This window comes from Bidens hawaiensis, unplaced genomic scaffold (assembly GCF_021521415.1).
Source record: "Bidens hawaiensis isolate Kalapana, Puna unplaced genomic scaffold, B.hawaiensis_p1.1 tig00056336_1, whole genome shotgun sequence".
In the NCBI taxonomy this organism is placed as follows: Eukaryota; Viridiplantae; Streptophyta; class Magnoliopsida; order Asterales; family Asteraceae; genus Bidens; species Bidens hawaiensis.
Window position 1 is genome coordinate 31,727 of NW_027500163.1, and position 16,941 is coordinate 48,667.

General features: G+C 35.2%; 1 protein-coding gene across 1 annotated transcript; it reads right to left on the reverse strand.

Moving 5' to 3' along the window:
* Positions 1-2,539: 2,539 nt before the first annotated feature.
* LOC143601467 (cysteine proteinase inhibitor 12-like) lies at positions 2,540-4,097 on the reverse strand. Its single transcript, XM_077078869.1, has 4 exons — positions 3,990-4,097; positions 3,282-3,296; positions 2,870-3,196; positions 2,540-2,794 (listed from the first exon to the last, which is right to left on the reverse strand). Exons 1-4 carry the CDS (start codon positions 4,092-4,094, stop codon positions 2,657-2,659), a joined length of 585 nt encoding a protein of 194 aa, XP_076934984.1. The 5' UTR covers positions 4,095-4,097; the 3' UTR covers positions 2,540-2,656.
* Between the last annotated feature and the right edge of the window lie 12,844 nt (positions 4,098-16,941).

A 16,941-nucleotide genomic window follows, 5' to 3' on the forward strand; every position in this document is an offset into this window, starting at 1 on the left:
ACGAATGTGGAGGAGCGAGTGGAATTGAGGGTGACCTACAAAACGGAAAAGAGAGAGGCGAAGAAGGCAGTGGTGGAAGCAAAGAACACGGCCTATAAATGTATGTATGAACGTTTAGAAACAAAAGAGGGGGAACATGCTATGTTTAAGATTGCCAAAGCTAGGGAACGTAGAAGGCAAGATCTAGGGCCTGTGAAGTTCATAAAGGATACAAATGGGCATGTATTGGTCAAGGAGCAGGACATCAAGCTAAGATGGCAAACCTACTTCCACAATCTTTTTAACAATGGGAGAGCTTCCCAAGAAGATTATGACGACACAACCTTCCAACGACAACAACCGAATAACTGCTATTGCCGACGGATCACACGGGAAGAGGTGCAGACTGCACTTAGGAGGATGGGAAGGGCTAAGGCAGTTAGCCCAGACAACATACCCATCGAGGTGTGGAAGTGTTTGGGAGAGGAAGGAGTCATGTGGTTAACTACTTTGTTCAATATTATCCTCAAATCTGGTAAGATGTCAGACCAGTGGAGGAGCATTGTAGTTCCTATCTATAAGAACAAAGGCGACGCCCAATGCTGTAGTAACTACCGAGGAATCAAACTACTAAGCCACACTATGAAGCTATGGGAAAGAGTGATTGAGGTTAGACTTAGACGAGAAACTCAGGTTACGGTGAACCAATTTGGCTTCATGCCGGGGCGTTCCACCACAGAGGCAATACACCTTTTAAGAAGATTGATGGAAAAGTATAGGGAGAAGAAGCGTGACCTGCATATGGTGTTTATTGACCTAGAATAGGCCTACGACAACGTGCCACGACAAGTACTCTGGGAGTGCTTGGAGGGTAGAGGAGTCCAGAGAAAATATATAGAGATAATTATGGATATGTTTACCAGAAGTGCAACAAGTGTACGTGCGCCCGTGGGGGATACTGATTTCTTCCCCATAGAGGTAGGAATTCACCAGGGGTCAGCGTTGAGTCCGTTTCTTTTTGCAGTAGTCTTGGATGAGTTGTCAAAGTCGATTCAGGGGCCGCTCCCGTGGTGCATGATGTTTGCAGACGATATTGTGTTACTTGCTGAGAGAAAACAAGACCTAAACAGAAGGTTAGAGGAGTGGCGAACAACCTTAGAGACAAAAGGTCTACGGATTAGTCGCTCTAAGACGGAGTACCTCCACTGTGATTTCGGTGGAGTAAATGACAATGAGGACGCCCAGATCACCATTGAAGGGCAAGCGGTCCCGCAGGTAACGAAGTTTAAGTATCTAGGATCATTTGTTCAGAGCGATGGGGAATTAGACAGTGACGTGACCCATCGAGTTCAGGTAGGATGGTGTAGATGGATAGCAGCCACAAGCATTTTATGCGACAAGAGTTTCCCAACTAAACTAAAGGGAAAATTTTATAGGGTAGCAGTTAGACCTGCAATGCTATATGGAACAGATTGTTGGGTCATCAAGAAGGCACAAGTGCGGAAGATGGAGGTAGCAGAGATGAGAATGCTACGCTGGATGTGTGAGCACACAAGGTTAGACCGAATAAAAAACGTTGTGTTTCGAGAGAGATTATGGATAGCTAACATATCAGACAAGATTAGAGAATGGAGATTGAGATGGTTTGGACACGTGAAGAGAAGACAGATGACGAACCCGGCTAGATCCGTAGAAAACATTACTGTAGAGGGGAGGAGGGGTAGAGGACGACCTAAATTGAGGTGGGATGAGAGGAGTAGGCATGATTTGATAGACCTAAATCTCTCAGAGGACATGGTTAGAGATAGGAATTCTTGAAGAAGTAGAATTAAAGTTAAAGATTTTTAGAGAGAAATGTATACCTTATGGGCCTCTATTTACCTTTTTTTGGTCACACACTATCATGATATCTTCTTTCAATATATATGTGTATATATATATATAGTATTATCATTTTTACTACTTGTTACTATCAATGATACTATAGTTGTACTTTGATTTCCTTTTATATTGCCGCACACATATGTAATCAAGAGCTGAGGGTCTCTCTGAAAGCCACTTCTCTATCCCATTGGATAGAGGTACGGCGTGCTTACATCCCACCCTTCCCAGACCCTACTTATAATTTTACTATTGGTGGGACTCCACTCGGTATGATTGATTGATTAATATACCTTACAAAAATAAGGTATCAATTTCACGAATATTAATCAAAAGCACTAACCTGGATAAAAAATGAATTCAATATAAACAAATATAACAGTAAAAACTTCATACAGAATTTCTAGACAGTCACTCAAAAATCTGTAGAATCCAGGATTTAACGTATGTATTGGCTGCCAAAAAGAGAAGCTAAATAATGGATCGATACAAAACTAGCTACAAAACTAGCGGGTCAAAAAAGGTAATATCATTATACTTTAAAACGGGTCAAGTCTGTTTCAGTTGATCCGAACATTTTACCTGATTGTCCTGTTAGCTGATCGACCATAACCGAAACCGACACATTCAAAACTACATGAGTCAACTTGACACTTCTAAATTCTAATCAAACAAAAAAAAACACAAACAAGGGCCATATTCTGCAAACAAAAGCGTAGCATTTAGGTATTATTATTATTACAAATAAAACACACAGCACACGCGATACCTCAAAAGAGTCCTGAACCAATATTAACTAGGAATGGTCTTGAACAAAGTGGTTAAGATGAAAGACCCCTTTGTCATCCTTGTGCAAATTAGCCTTAAATTTCTCTTCTTTATCATTCCTTTTAAACTTCACTAGAATATCATATTTTGCACATCCATCCACAGTCTGTCACATAACTTTTAACATCAATAATATTTTCTTAACGGTCAAATGAAAACATATAACAAAAAAGATGCATACCTCAGCTTTTGCATGAACAACTTCTTGAAACTCATAAGGATACAACGAGTTGGATCTCTGTTGGAGTGTCTTGAGAACATGATTTGCAGCCTCTTGAACCGCAGGATCATGAACCGGAACTGACTGATATCCTGAACCGTCACCGTCTGTGTCGGTGGCTGGTTCATTAACATGAGTGAATTCCTGCAACTCCTTGAAGTCCATCCATGGCTTCACCCATACTTTGGCCTGGTATAGCTTCTTCTTTCCAGCATCTTCGATCTCCAATGTAAGATGATGCAAAGTGCCTGCAACCACCTGTTCTTGCGCTTTTACGACTCTTGCTAACTTTTAACATTGCATTCTGCAAAAAGAAATCCTTAATTAATAAATTTATCTTTAATAATAATAATAATAATAACTTTCTCAAAACCTTAGGTATGCAATTCTCTGTTCGTAATTCTAAATCACTGTGTGCATGGGTTGGTTCGGTTCGGTCTAAAACCGGACAAAAACAGAAATGTCGGTTTTTGAGTTTTAAAAATCGTTCGGTTTCTGTTTTCTCGGTTTTTTTTTGGATTTGGTTTTGAATTTTTTGGGTTTTCCATTTGGGCTTGAAAATTAGGAACCGGAAAAAAAAAGTTGGCTAAAAATTTGGCATAAATGTTTTTATTTTTAATAATTAATTGATTATTATACATATGGGATAAAATATTTGCTTTAAACTATATGGTAAACTGCTATAAATTACATGAATTTAAAATAAATAAAAAAAAGTCTAAAGTCCGGCTGGGTTTGGTTTTTTTCGGTTTTAGTTACACGCAAAACTGAATCCGAACCGAAAGTTCTGTTTTTAAGAAAACATAAAAACAAACCGTCAATTTTTGTTTCGGTTCAGTTAATTCAGTTGGGTTTTTAACTTTTTTGGTTTCGGATCGAGCATAAGATTAAAAATCATCACCAACAATTACATCAAAACCCTAATTCTCATCATATCAAATCAATTTCAATTTTGGCCCAAATTGAGAAAACTATACTAACTGCATGATCGAACGAACAACTTCCTTCAAAATCCCTAATAATATATAACTTACAAACTAAATTAACGATTGCATCAACATAAGATGAAAGTAACACAGACCTCTTTTTTATTATGCTCATCGACGGCGAAACGAGCGAGATTGTCGATGTCGGCGCTGTTTGAAGACGACGATGAGTTGTGTAAACCTCCCAGAGTAGTTGCCATTGAAGATGAAATTGAAGTTAAAAGGCTTTGATTGTATTGTATTTGTAGCATTGGGTTTGCAATTGCTGAGGTTTCGTCAGTACATATGTTGTTGATCTTGTTCGACACGTGGCATACGCGTGTATCGGTGGATGTAAATCTCTAGGCAAAAACGTAGTATTATGTTTCTTTCACTATTTATTTTTTATTTAATTTTATATTCCACAATTATTTTTAGGGATAATTCTTAAAATGATCCAAAATAAGAGTGAGAAAAAACAAATGATCCTAAATGGGTACACATTTTCAAACTAACCTATGAAATATGTACTGACCAGACGCTTTGGGAAAATAAACAACTGGATTTTTAATCCAATCAAAATGTGACATATGTAAAGGATCTGTTCCGGCCATATTTTAAAGTTAACTCACTTTTTAAAAAACAGTCTATCCAGACGGTTTTTTTATGTTTCTTGTCTGGTCCGTTCAAATTATTATAATTTTCATCATCTTTATCTTCTTCATGTTCTTCATCTTCATCTTCATCATCATCATCTTCTTCTTCATCATCTTCATCTTCTCCGACACCCTACAACCTCATCACCGCCACCCGACACCACCTCACCGCCACCCGCCGCCGCCGCATCACCACCGCCAACCACCAGTTCCCCACCTTCTAACACCACCAAATTTACATAAACAGATGCATCACCCAATGACAAGAAAACCCCGTTAATAATAATAATAATAATAATAATAATAATAATAATAGTGAGCTCTGAAACCTGAAAAGTGTTCCTGAAGCAGTTAATTCAGGTACAGATTGATTCAGTCTCATATATAATAGTAATAATAATAACAAGCCCACCAATTATTTCATCATTCTGACCAACTTTTAGCAATACCCACTTCAAGAAACACAATAAAGCACAAATCTTGATCTTTAAACTGGGTCAAAAGACTCTGTTCTTGATTTCTTGATGCAGATTATGAATACCCACAAAAAGTTAAAGAAAACCCATAAATTATTTAAGGATTTGAGTGTGTTTTGAGGTGTAAATGTGATGCGATTAGGTGGCGTTAGAAGGTGGGGAACTGGTGGTTGGCGGGTGGCGGTGAGGTGGTGTTAGACGGTGACGAGGTTGTGAGGTGCCGGAGAAGATGATGATGATGAAGATAAAAAAGATGAAAATAATAATAATTTGAACGGACCAGACAATAAACATAAAAAAAACCGTCTGGATAGACTGTTTTTTAAAAAGTGAGTTAACTTTAAAATATGGTCGGAACAGACGAGATTTTTAAAAATCTCGTCTAGTGTGTCAGATCCTTTACACATGTCACATTTTGATTGGATTAAAAATCCAGTCGTTTATCTTTCCAAAGCGTCTGGTCAGTACATATTTCATGGATTAGTTTGGGAATATGGACCCATTTAGGATCTTTTTTTTTTCTCTCTCTTATTTTGGATCATTTTAGGAATTATCCCTTATTTTTAACTCAACGTTTAGAGTTACTGGCATTGGAAAAAAAGGTAAAAAGCTAAGATGGAAAGTTGCACGATTTTAAGTTTGAATTTGATCCCACCCAAATTTTATCATAGTAGGCCTTCGGGTTGGTTTTTGTTTAAAACAGGAGATGATAGTAAGCTACTCAACGTGTTGTATTCCATTTCTACCTTACAATAGCTAGAGATAATCGAAATTTATGTTAGAGACGACTAATTTTGTGTGGTGTATTAATACCGTATCAAACCGATACTGACTTAACAGTAAACACCATCCATTATTAGTATTGGGAAAATTGGATTTTAATAATCTCAACTTAATGCAGTTGGCTGATAATAATCCCAATTTTGAAAGTAGTTGTCACTGGTCCCAACTTTCACACTATTTATTTCCATTGGACCCCTGTTAAAAAAAACTTAACGACGTTATGTTTTTTTTTCCAAATTTTAAACTGATATTTTAGGGCTTTTGATCGGAATGAGAATACGAGTCGATTGATGTAAAACTTAACTCGAAACGACGCTTCAAACAACTTGATTTTTGTTAATTAAAAGTTTAAACACCGAAATTGAAGCTTCCTTTAGTCGTTTGGACCACCGTTTGGAAGTAAGTTTTACATCAATCGACTCGTATTATCATTTCGATCAAAAGCCTTAAAATATCAGTTTGAAATTTGGAAAAAAACATAACGTCGGTAAGTTTTTTTTAACGGAGGTCCAATGAAAATAAATAGTGTGAAAGTTGGGACCAGTGACAACTAATTTCAAAGTTGGGATTATTATCAGCCAACTGCATTAAGTTGTGATTATTAAAATCCAATTTTCCTTAGTATTGGTATTTCATTTTCTTCTCCTTTTAATGTTTTTAGTTTCGGTACTATTTGATATACCACTGGTACAGAACCGACAAGATTGATAAGAATATTGTTTTATACAAAACTTCATCCCTTCCATATGTACTTTTCAATCAACACTATCTGTATAAATAAATAAAGTGTTTCTACAAAAACTTTTTATCAAAAAATATAGAGAAACTCCAAAACTTAACCCAAAGACATAGCAAACAAACAGTAACTCACTTGATCATGTTGAGCTGGAATATATGATGAAAATAAGAAAATGTAACCACATATTCTAAAAACCCAGCCTAGAACTGGTTAACCGAAAACCAAACTGAACCGGTTCATTTCTAAAATCGGTTCACAAACCACCGGGTTCGTATAGCAGTTTGGTTATCTATTTCATTTTCTTGTCCATTTCATTACTCCATCCATTCCATTCCTTAATTTATTCCATTACTTCATACTAAACAAACCCCTAAATTATTTTAATCCCACTTTCACTTGGTGTTCGTAAGCTCACTTTCACTACATTACATTTTTAAGCCCATTTGCATTGTCCATCTGTCAACATCCTTCTCCAATCGCAATTCAACATAGTTTTCTTTGATTGGCTACACCACCTTACTAAACCATTTGATTTCCATCATCCTCTAGATACTGTGATACCGGCAAAATAAAAAGTATTATTATATTCCATAAACGAGATTAGGATATGTTTAGGCTGGATTAAGTGAAGACTAAGACCCATAAGTTAAATATAATATTTTACGCTAAGAATGAAGGGAATATATATATATATTGTAAAACATGTGAGAAGTGAGACGGAATAAAGAAATTCTGGTGATAAATAACGGAGAAACGAACGTATTCGGTTAAACGTGTGAAAATTTAACCCGACATTCAAGAAGGTGTCCAGGGGTGAATCCATTTGAATATTTTATAGGATCGAAAACCAAGAACACGGGCGAAAACGTGGCTCAATTCTGAGTTATAACGAAGCAGGAAAATGCAAATTAGTATTTTCGAACACGGTCGTTAAAGCCCGTGTACCGATGAGTTTGTAAAAGTTGATATTATCTCCGTAATTGAGCTTTATTATTTGGATAAAATAAACCGAATAGACACCATAATTTTGGATGAGTTGTTTTTGGGAAAATCAACTATGCTATGTTTATTAAGTTCGGTGTAACACAGAACCGACACCGGTAAACGATTGATAATAACTTATTAGCGGATATAATAAGTTAACGAGACAAATTTAAGTCGGGAACGGAATAATTATTCTGATGAAATGAATTTGGAAAATACAACGTCACTCGAAGTAGCGGGACCGTTGAAGCGAGAAACCGAAACGCGATTGTAAAACTCGTTCCAAACCGCACCTATATAAGGTGGGTCACCCAACTTTTTATCCATTTAACAACATATTTTCTGAAATCTAGAGAGAGAGGGAGTAGAGAGAAGGCAGAGAATTCCGGCGGTGGAGCGGTGAGGTCCGGCGGTGGTGCGTGACGGTCCGGCGGTGGCCGGTGGTGGTCCGGCGTGGTGGTCCGGTGGCGGCCGAATTCCGTATTTTACCCGGAACCATTTTTCAACCTCCCGAACGCAATGGTGAGCTCCGATCGTTCTTATTGTGAGCTTAAGGTTGTTAAAAACAAGTTTTAAAATCTGGACAGATTGTATTATTCTTGCATGTCCACAAAGATCGGTTTATAACCGAAGATCTAACAGTCCTATCATCTTGATATTTTTACAGAGGGTTCATAACCCATAGATAATAATTTTTAACGGTGGAGATGAGGATTGGAGTTGCTTAGGCTGGGTTTCTAAACCCGTTTTATTGTTCAGCCCGCTGGGCGGATTTTGAAAACACAGCTCTAAAGAAATGCAGATTCCCGGAGATCTGGCCATCGGATCGAGCTGAAATTTTCGGTGAACCTTTCTAACATATAGATATTTGATTCCACCGAAGGGATCTATGATCAGATGTTTAGATGGTGAGTTATAAGATTAGTAAGTTACTGGTCAGATTATAGAACGAAAATAGTTTCTTAAAACGAGTTGCATGTAGGTTTTGAGGTGTCGTACGAAAGATCCGAGACCGTAGAAACGTTCGTGATTCAAAAACGAACGCGTTGATGTATCCGGATCGCATTGCATGCGGGTTTTGAGCAGATTTCTAGACTCGAACCCTACGCGATGAGGTATATCGTTTATATCTTTAAGTGTTGAAAGAATTGGATAACAAGAAAATGTAAATTTTTATATAAAATATGAAAACAAAGTTTTTATATTAAGAATATTAATATAACATGTTTCGGTATAAATAATAATAACGATTATATTATGTTTTGTTAAGAAAGTGGTATATAATATATTTGTCAGAATTCAAACACTCGTCTATTAATAAAAGAATATTATATTTTAAAATAACTATATATTGTTATTAAATAACGTCCAAGTGTAGTTTCAAAATCATATATTAGTTTAAAACGATTATTTGAAACTATGGTGTTCTAATATATTTATAAGATATTTTAAAACATTCGATTCAGTTATGATTTTTCCTAAACAATAAAAGTTTGTAATTTAGTTATTAAAATTATAATAAATAAGACACGTGAGGATAAATAAATTAAGTTATGATAGGATTCCATTTGTATCTATGTTTATGTGTTAATATACTTGGTATTAAACATAAGAATCTGGTTATCATTTGGATGGCTATTAATAAGATCTTGACGTTGACTGGCATATTATCACACATAAATGTTATTTGAGCTGTGGCAAAGGTGAGTTTTCTCGTAAATCCCCACTTTTAAATGTTTTAATGATTTATAAATGTTTTTGGGGGGGAAAGTATGTAAAGGAAAGGGCTATATATTTTACAAATTGTGTTAAATGGGATTAGTCATTATAAAAGGAAAAACCGTTAACCTAGGAAAATGGCCTAAAAATATTGGTAGATCTATCGGGGCGACTCCCCCCACTCTTCTAGTCGCGCTGGTTGAAAAGGTCGGAATATTTTGATTTTGGTATGTTTCGAGTTTATTATAATGATAGTCATACATGTGTTGTACTCTTTGCTCGTTTACAACTAACACGTTTTGTTTAAGAAATATATAGCTATGTTTGGAAAAGTGGAAATTAAATTCCCATTGAAAAGAATGGCGAATAATGAAATTTATCATTGAAAGGAATGATGAATAAATGAGAGTAAAGTTGAGAACTGTCACATCCTGGTTTTTAATTGAGAAACTCACCAACATTCGTGTTGAAAAAATTATTTTAACATACTTTTCATGTAAATGAAGAAAATGGATGCTTCGTGAAGGATTCGAGAAAACAGTGTTGTGCGTTTGAATGAATGATAGTTTGACTTGTAATTTAAATTAGGACAGTGCATGTTTGATACGTGTAAAACTCTGATATTTAATAAAGTCCAACTAATGGTTCATTATTTTGAATATGATTGGCTGAACAGCGTCTGTCACCGCCCAAATTAACAAAATTAAGTCTTCCGTTGCCAAGTTAACGATTTTGGGGTGTGACAGATACCCTATTTTTGTTCCAGACGATTGTTGCACAAACAAAAGCTCATTCCGTCATATACTAACTCATTATTTGATTTGTTTCACTGATCCATTTTATGAATGTTAGACCCGTTTTGATTGGTCCAATTTTCACATACCGGGCCCATTAACCTTTTAATCCCCCCCCTTCGCCTCCTCTCACACTGAAACAATTTCTGAATCCGTCACCGCCTTAAACCCTAATCTAAAGTCTCCCATTGACCAAAATTGCATGGGAAAAAAACCCTTATATAAAATGGTTGCAAGTTCAAAGTAAAATAAAATGGTTATTTTCTAACCATTCAGACTTAACACTACCTCTTAATCATTAAGAGGTAGCCTCTTAATGACCATTAGAGGCTGCCAAACAACCCACAACACATCGTCAATATTGGTTTTACTTTGCAAACATTTTTATAGAGAGTACATCAAAAGTGCTATCGATAAACTCATTATTCTACAATTTGTTTTGATGTGGTAAACCAAGCTTTATATATGTTTTTTAAAGACAACTTAATATATATATATATACACACACACAATTTCAAGTGACTTTGTGCATCATGATGTTGTACCTTTTGCTTAACATATGTTTTCTGTTTTGTGTGTTGTAAGTTATGCACAAGCTGTTGTATATTAGCTTTTACCTAATTATATATATATATATATATATATATATATATATATATATATATAATATATAATATAAACGAAAACATAAAAATCTTACGTGTCGCGATGTGGTCGCTCATCCTTTTTTTGGAGTCACCAGATTTGCTTGATTTTCAAATGGAGGTTGCTCATGCATTTGACCCGAATTGATGGGTATTGGTCTTATCAAACCCAGATATTCCTTAAACGGGTTATAACATCTCACTAAACTAAAAATTATTCTCACCAAATTATTGATGTAAACATCCTATAAAATAGGATATACTAAAAATTAATATCTTATTTATTTTTAAAAAGATATATATATATATTATTTAAATTAAAAAATCAATTTTATAGTAGAAAAAATAAACGGGTCTTGGGTCTCATCAAACCATAAATATATAATTAGCTTTCATAAATATTATTTATAATTAAAAAAACCAATTCTATAGTAAAAGAAATAAACGGGTCTTGGGTCTTATCAAAACAATATAGCTGTTAAACCGGGTTATAACATCTCATTTATTTGTGAAACAATTTATCATCAAACCATAAGTATATTATTAACTTTCAAATAATAAAAATATATAAAATCAAAAAATCAATAAATATTAGAACAAATAATATAAAACAACCCCCGTAATACGGGGGATAAAAACTAGTATATATATACATACATACAATTTCAATTATTATATATAACAAAAGACAACTTTGGTGCTGCAAGGCTTGATTGAGCTACTTGGCGTCACCTTAGTGGTCGAAAAAATTCTGTTTTTGTATTTTAATTTCAATATCGTAACGAACATAACGTAAATCAGTCAAATGACAATTTTGTTTTCTCTATTTTTGTTTTAGTTCACCGTAACGAACGTTACGGAAGCCGCCTAAAATCACGTACACTCGCGCCAGTTGGTTTTAGTTTCGGTATCATGACGAACATAACGACCAACGATCGAATGGAAAATTTACTTTTTTGGTTTTAGTTATGGTACTGTAACAAACGTGGAGGAGACCGACCTCATTTGCCTAAACTCACCGCCTCAATACTCAGATTTGACAAAACTTGGATTTTACCACTGCTCGGGTTTTACCGGCCTACCTGACGCAACGCGCCGTGGTAAAAATACTAGTTTATGTTGTAAATTACAATAATACACACAAATGACATGTAAGTATTGCTTTAACCGTAATACGTAATGCGGATAATAACCGCCCATCCCACTAACTTTTTCTTCCAACTAAATCACTATACTACGCACAAATGCTTAATGTAATTCTTAGTTCAATAATATCATTATATTCGTTCCAAAACGTTTCCCTAAATAAATATATTTAGAGCATTCGTAGTGGGGAGGAAACGCCCCCCTCCTTCTCCATTGGCTTGAAACCAACCTAGGCCTCACCTTTTTTTCCTTCAAACATTGTATACAAAACGTCCGGAGACTTTTTAAAGCCCAAAATGCTGAGGGGGTGGTGTCCACAGACGTTTTGGGTCAAAACGTTGCCCCACAATGCTTGACTACGGGTGGCCTTATAATTAGTGTTATAATAAACGCTAGTTGTGCGGTGGGTAGGGACTGACGATTAACTGGGATTAATGATTAATTGGTGCCTAGTTCAGACCGCTTATAATTCAGCTTAACCGAGCGTTCGATGAATTGTTCGACGGTAACTTTGTTTACTTGGTCGCTCCCCCTTTTTTTTGGAGTCACCAGATTTGCTTGATTGTTAAATTGAGGCTTCTCATGCATTTGACCCGAATTCACGGGTATGGGTCGCATCAAACCCAGATATTTCTTAAATGGGTTATAACATCTCATTAAATTAAAAAATAATCTCACCAAATATTTGATATAAAATCCTATAAAGTAAGGATATATTAAAAATTAATATCTGATTTATTTTAAAAAAAGATATATATTATTTATAATTAAAAAACCAATTTTATAGTAAAAAAAATAAACGGGTCTTGGGTCTTATCAAACCCATATAGCTTTTAAACCGGGTTAATAATATCTCATTTATTTGTGAACCAATTTATCATCAAACCATAAGTATATTATTAACTTTCATACAATAAAAAAACAAAATTTCAAAAAATAATTAAATATTAGAAACAAATAATATAAAACAACCTGATTCTGACCGGATTTTATCATAGCATTAAAACCTGTCGTGCCTTTGGGCGGGGTGAGCCAACTGGGTTTTACCGGGAACGTCAAGCCAAACTCGAATGTCAGCGTGGATCTCGATTATGTCAACATAGTTGCCCTGAGTGGGGTGACGGGGCGCGACGTGTTCGCACAGTGAGATAGCTTAACTGTGAAAGTCACCGTACGAAAAAAATAATATAAAACAAACCCCGTAACACGAGGGATAAAATATAGTTTGTTAAATAAACAAACACTAATATAAATAAATGGAATTAGGATCCAATCCAAAACAACCCAACTGCTCTCATACAGTCATACCGTCACCACTTTAATCAAAAAATGACTTCATCCAACCCAACTGCTCTCATACTACGCTCACACCTAACCACCACCATCCGCACCCGAGCCACATCCGCCACCAGCCGGTTGGACTTAACGCTAAACCGGATCTCACCTCAGAAGGCAATTGACCGGTTGGAGGCTCAACGGAATCTGACGAATCGTAATTGATCGGTATCTGTTTTTTTATAAATTTTACTTTTACTTGTTATTTGGAGATCGAGTTGATTTCTGTTAGACCTAAATGTTTAATTGATCGTATACGTAGTTTCTAATAATAATTTCAATTTTCGGATATGATCGACTGATCGAGATCGAATGTTGACCTAAATGTTTAATCTACAAGTTATGATGTGTTCGTATGTGTTTTTTGATTGTAGATTTAGGTTTCTAGTAATAATTTCTGAATTCCGGATATGATTGATATCGATTCGATTTCTGTTGGTCTAAATGTTTTAAGTTTGAATAGGTGATGTGTTCATGTATGTTTTTGATTGTAGGATTTAGGTTTCTAGTAATAATTCCAGATACGATGCTTAATTCCCAAAATATGATGTATTTCATATGTGTTTTTGATCAACAAACTGGTTTTCTAATAATAATTTCTAAACTTCGGATATGATCAGAGATATATTCGATTTCTGTTGACCTAAAGGTTTGATTTCGAAGATATGATGTGCTTGTATATGTTTTTTGTTATAGATTTAGGTTTCTAATAATAATTTCTAAACTTCGGATATGATCAGAGATCGATTCGATTTCTGTTGATCTAAATGTTTGATTTTGAAGATATGATGTGTTCATATGTGTTTTTGATTGTAGATCTAGTTATCAAAGATGAGTAGGAAAGTGTGACATAATAAGAGAGAGAAGCACGCATAATGGTAAGTAACAACTAACAAGGGTTTGCCAAACTCTTAATGAATTATGAAAGGTTGTGGTAAACATTAATTGTAAGATAGACATAAATTCAAAAGAGAAGAAATATGAAATCCGATAATGAATTAACCATATATACTTGCAATGAATAAACTCTGCTCTTAATTAAAATAGCCACCCAAAATGTGAACATTTAAAATAGTTTCAGTTCCTAATTTTCATATACCCAAACTGCCCTCACCACACCAAAACTGATTTCCGTCAAAATTTATGATCCTTTTACCCTTGTGAGTTGAACCACCACTGTCATAAACTTTCCAAACGGGCCAAAACTTTCCAGACTTGCAAATGTCAAGTTTGACCAGTAAAAAGTCAACCCTGTCCATATTTTGCAAATTACATCCTCTTTTAGCCCAGTTTATCTCCAATGCTTTAATCCATTTATACAGATCTGCCACCTTATTATTACTTCCCAGATGATGTCTTCCAAAATCCAAATTACCAATTGCCCTTTACGCCATATTGCTCCAAAAAAACTTAAAATTACCCATACTATGAATACCAACAAGCCATATCAGAATAAGAATAAATCTGAGAATGCGTTGACCAAATATACGCGGACAAAGTCAACAGGGGTAAAAAAAACAACTTTGACCGAAAAAGTCAAAGTAGACCAAAAATAGCCGGAAAAAAGTCAATAGAGGTAAAAAAACCATCTTTGACCAGAAAGTCAAAGTAGACCAAAAACTCGAATTGATCCAAGAAATGTCAAACTTGACACAGAGAAGTCATGTCTGACCGACCATTGCTCCACACAGTCGTTGTGGAATACGTGATTGCACGGAAGCACCTTTAAGTCATTTCCGTTTTCGTAACTTTCCAAACAAACGGCGCACACCTAAATAGTAAAAAATATTAGAAAATAATAATTAAAAATTGTATAAAAATAATATCTTGATAACGTGTCATTGGTAAATCAATAAAAATTATAATTAAATATAAAAAGAAAGGGAAAAAAAAATCCAAAAAAGGCTTTGTGGCGCCAAGATCCGCTTTTAACTTTAGTATAATATAATAAGAAAAGGATCGAGTAATACATCTTCTTCAGGATTGAAAAGCCGTTGATTCACGACCCCGCCACCAGATTCAGTCTCTTCAAATTTGTACGTCGGAAGGGAACGAAGCGACCTTTTAGTGGTCCCTTTTGCTGGTAATAACTCTTGCAAGATCAAGATCAATAAACGACGCCTGCTTTCGTTGCCAGTGTTTATTGATCTTGCAAGAGTTATTACCAGTCAGAGGGGCCACTAGAAAGTCGTTCCGTGCCCTTCCAACGTACAAATTTGAATAAACTGAATCGGGTGGCAGGGTCGTGAATCAACGGCTTTCAACCCCGAAGAAGCTGTAAGTACTCAATCCTTTTCTTACTAAAGTTAAAAAGCAAATCTTGGTGCCACAAAGCCTTTTTTGGATTTTTTTTTCTTTCTTTTTTTATTTGATTTAAATTTTCATTGATTTACCAATGCCACGCTATCAAGATATTACTCTTATACGTTTTTTAATTATTACTATCTAATATTTTTTACTAATAGGCGTGCGCCGTTTGTTTGAATAGTTACGAAAACGGAAATGACATAAAGGTGCTGTTGTGCAATCACGTATTCCACAAGGACTGTGTCACTCTGTGTGGAGCGGTGGTTGAATCTAGACCCTGAATGTCTACAGTGTAAAGCTAAAACCGGAAAGCGTCTTGGCATCTTTTGCCGGTTATGTACTTGGAGTATTATAAATTAAGATTAACTGTTTGTTATTACATACACATTTTTATGTAATCTCATAAACGTTTAACTACTAGAACGTGAAGCACAAGGCATTGATATATTATGTTCAGTTGATGTTTGAGTCATTGACTTATAAATGTTAGTTAACCCGTTTATAAACTATCCTCTAACAAAAATATTTTGGTGAGGTTAGTCAAACTTGACTTCTCTGTGGGATTAATTCGAGTTTTTGGTCTACTTTGACTTTTGTGGTCAAAGTGTGTTTTTTACCCATGTTGACTTTTTCCGGCTATTTTTGGTCTGCTTTGACTTTTCTGGTCAAAGTTGTTTTTTTGACCCCTGTTGACTTGGTATTCATAGTATGGGTAATTTTTAGTTTTTTTACGCAATATGGCGTAAAGGGCAATTTGGTAATTTGGATTTTGGAAGACGTCATATGGAAAGTAATAATAAGGTGACAGATCTGTATAAATGGATTAAAGCGTTGGAGATAAAATTGCGCTAAAAGAGGACGTAATTTGCAAAATATGGACAAAGTTGACTTTTTACTGGTCAAACTTGGCATTTGCAAGTAGGGCTGTCGAAATCGCTAGTTCGATTTCCTCTCGATTTGGAAATGAGCCGATTGGATCGGTTCAATTTGAAAACAAGCCAAGCACGAGCAAAGCTTCGCTTGGTTCAGTTTGTTTTGCTTGAATTATTTTTTTAGTTATATGTATTTATACTGTTATAATATTACCACTGAAATTATAACAAGACTATCAATGTATTAAACAATTTGAAGATGACAAAAAACAAAAACATGAGAGAGATATATATTCAGTAACTTTCGATTGTTGCAGCTTCCTTTGTCACATAAGGTTCATATATATACAACTACTTTTACTATTTAGGAAACATATGCATTAAATTTGTGTTGAAAATGTTCATCCATTCACATGGATGTTTCTTTTCTTACACGTTTATAACACTCCCCCTTGGATGAAACATTTTCAAACTTCGCTGCCTCATTAAAAACCTTGCTAAAGGAAAACCCAATGGGAAAAAACTTTAGCTAAGGGAAAAAGAGTGCAGTATATAGCTCCCCCTCAAATTGCAGGTCGTTACATTGTTCGTACACGGCGCATGCCAATATCAT

Bases quoted from the DNA above. Each gene is read 5' to 3' on its own strand.
- LOC143601467 (XM_077078869.1), bottom strand. From the start codon at position 4,094: ATGGCAACTACTCTGGGAGGTTTACACAACTCATCGTCGTCTTCAAAC. The intron at 2,795-2,869 runs GTATGCATCTTT...GTTATGTGACAG, and splicing joins TTGTTCATGCAAAAGCTGAG to ACTGTGGATGGATGTGCAAA.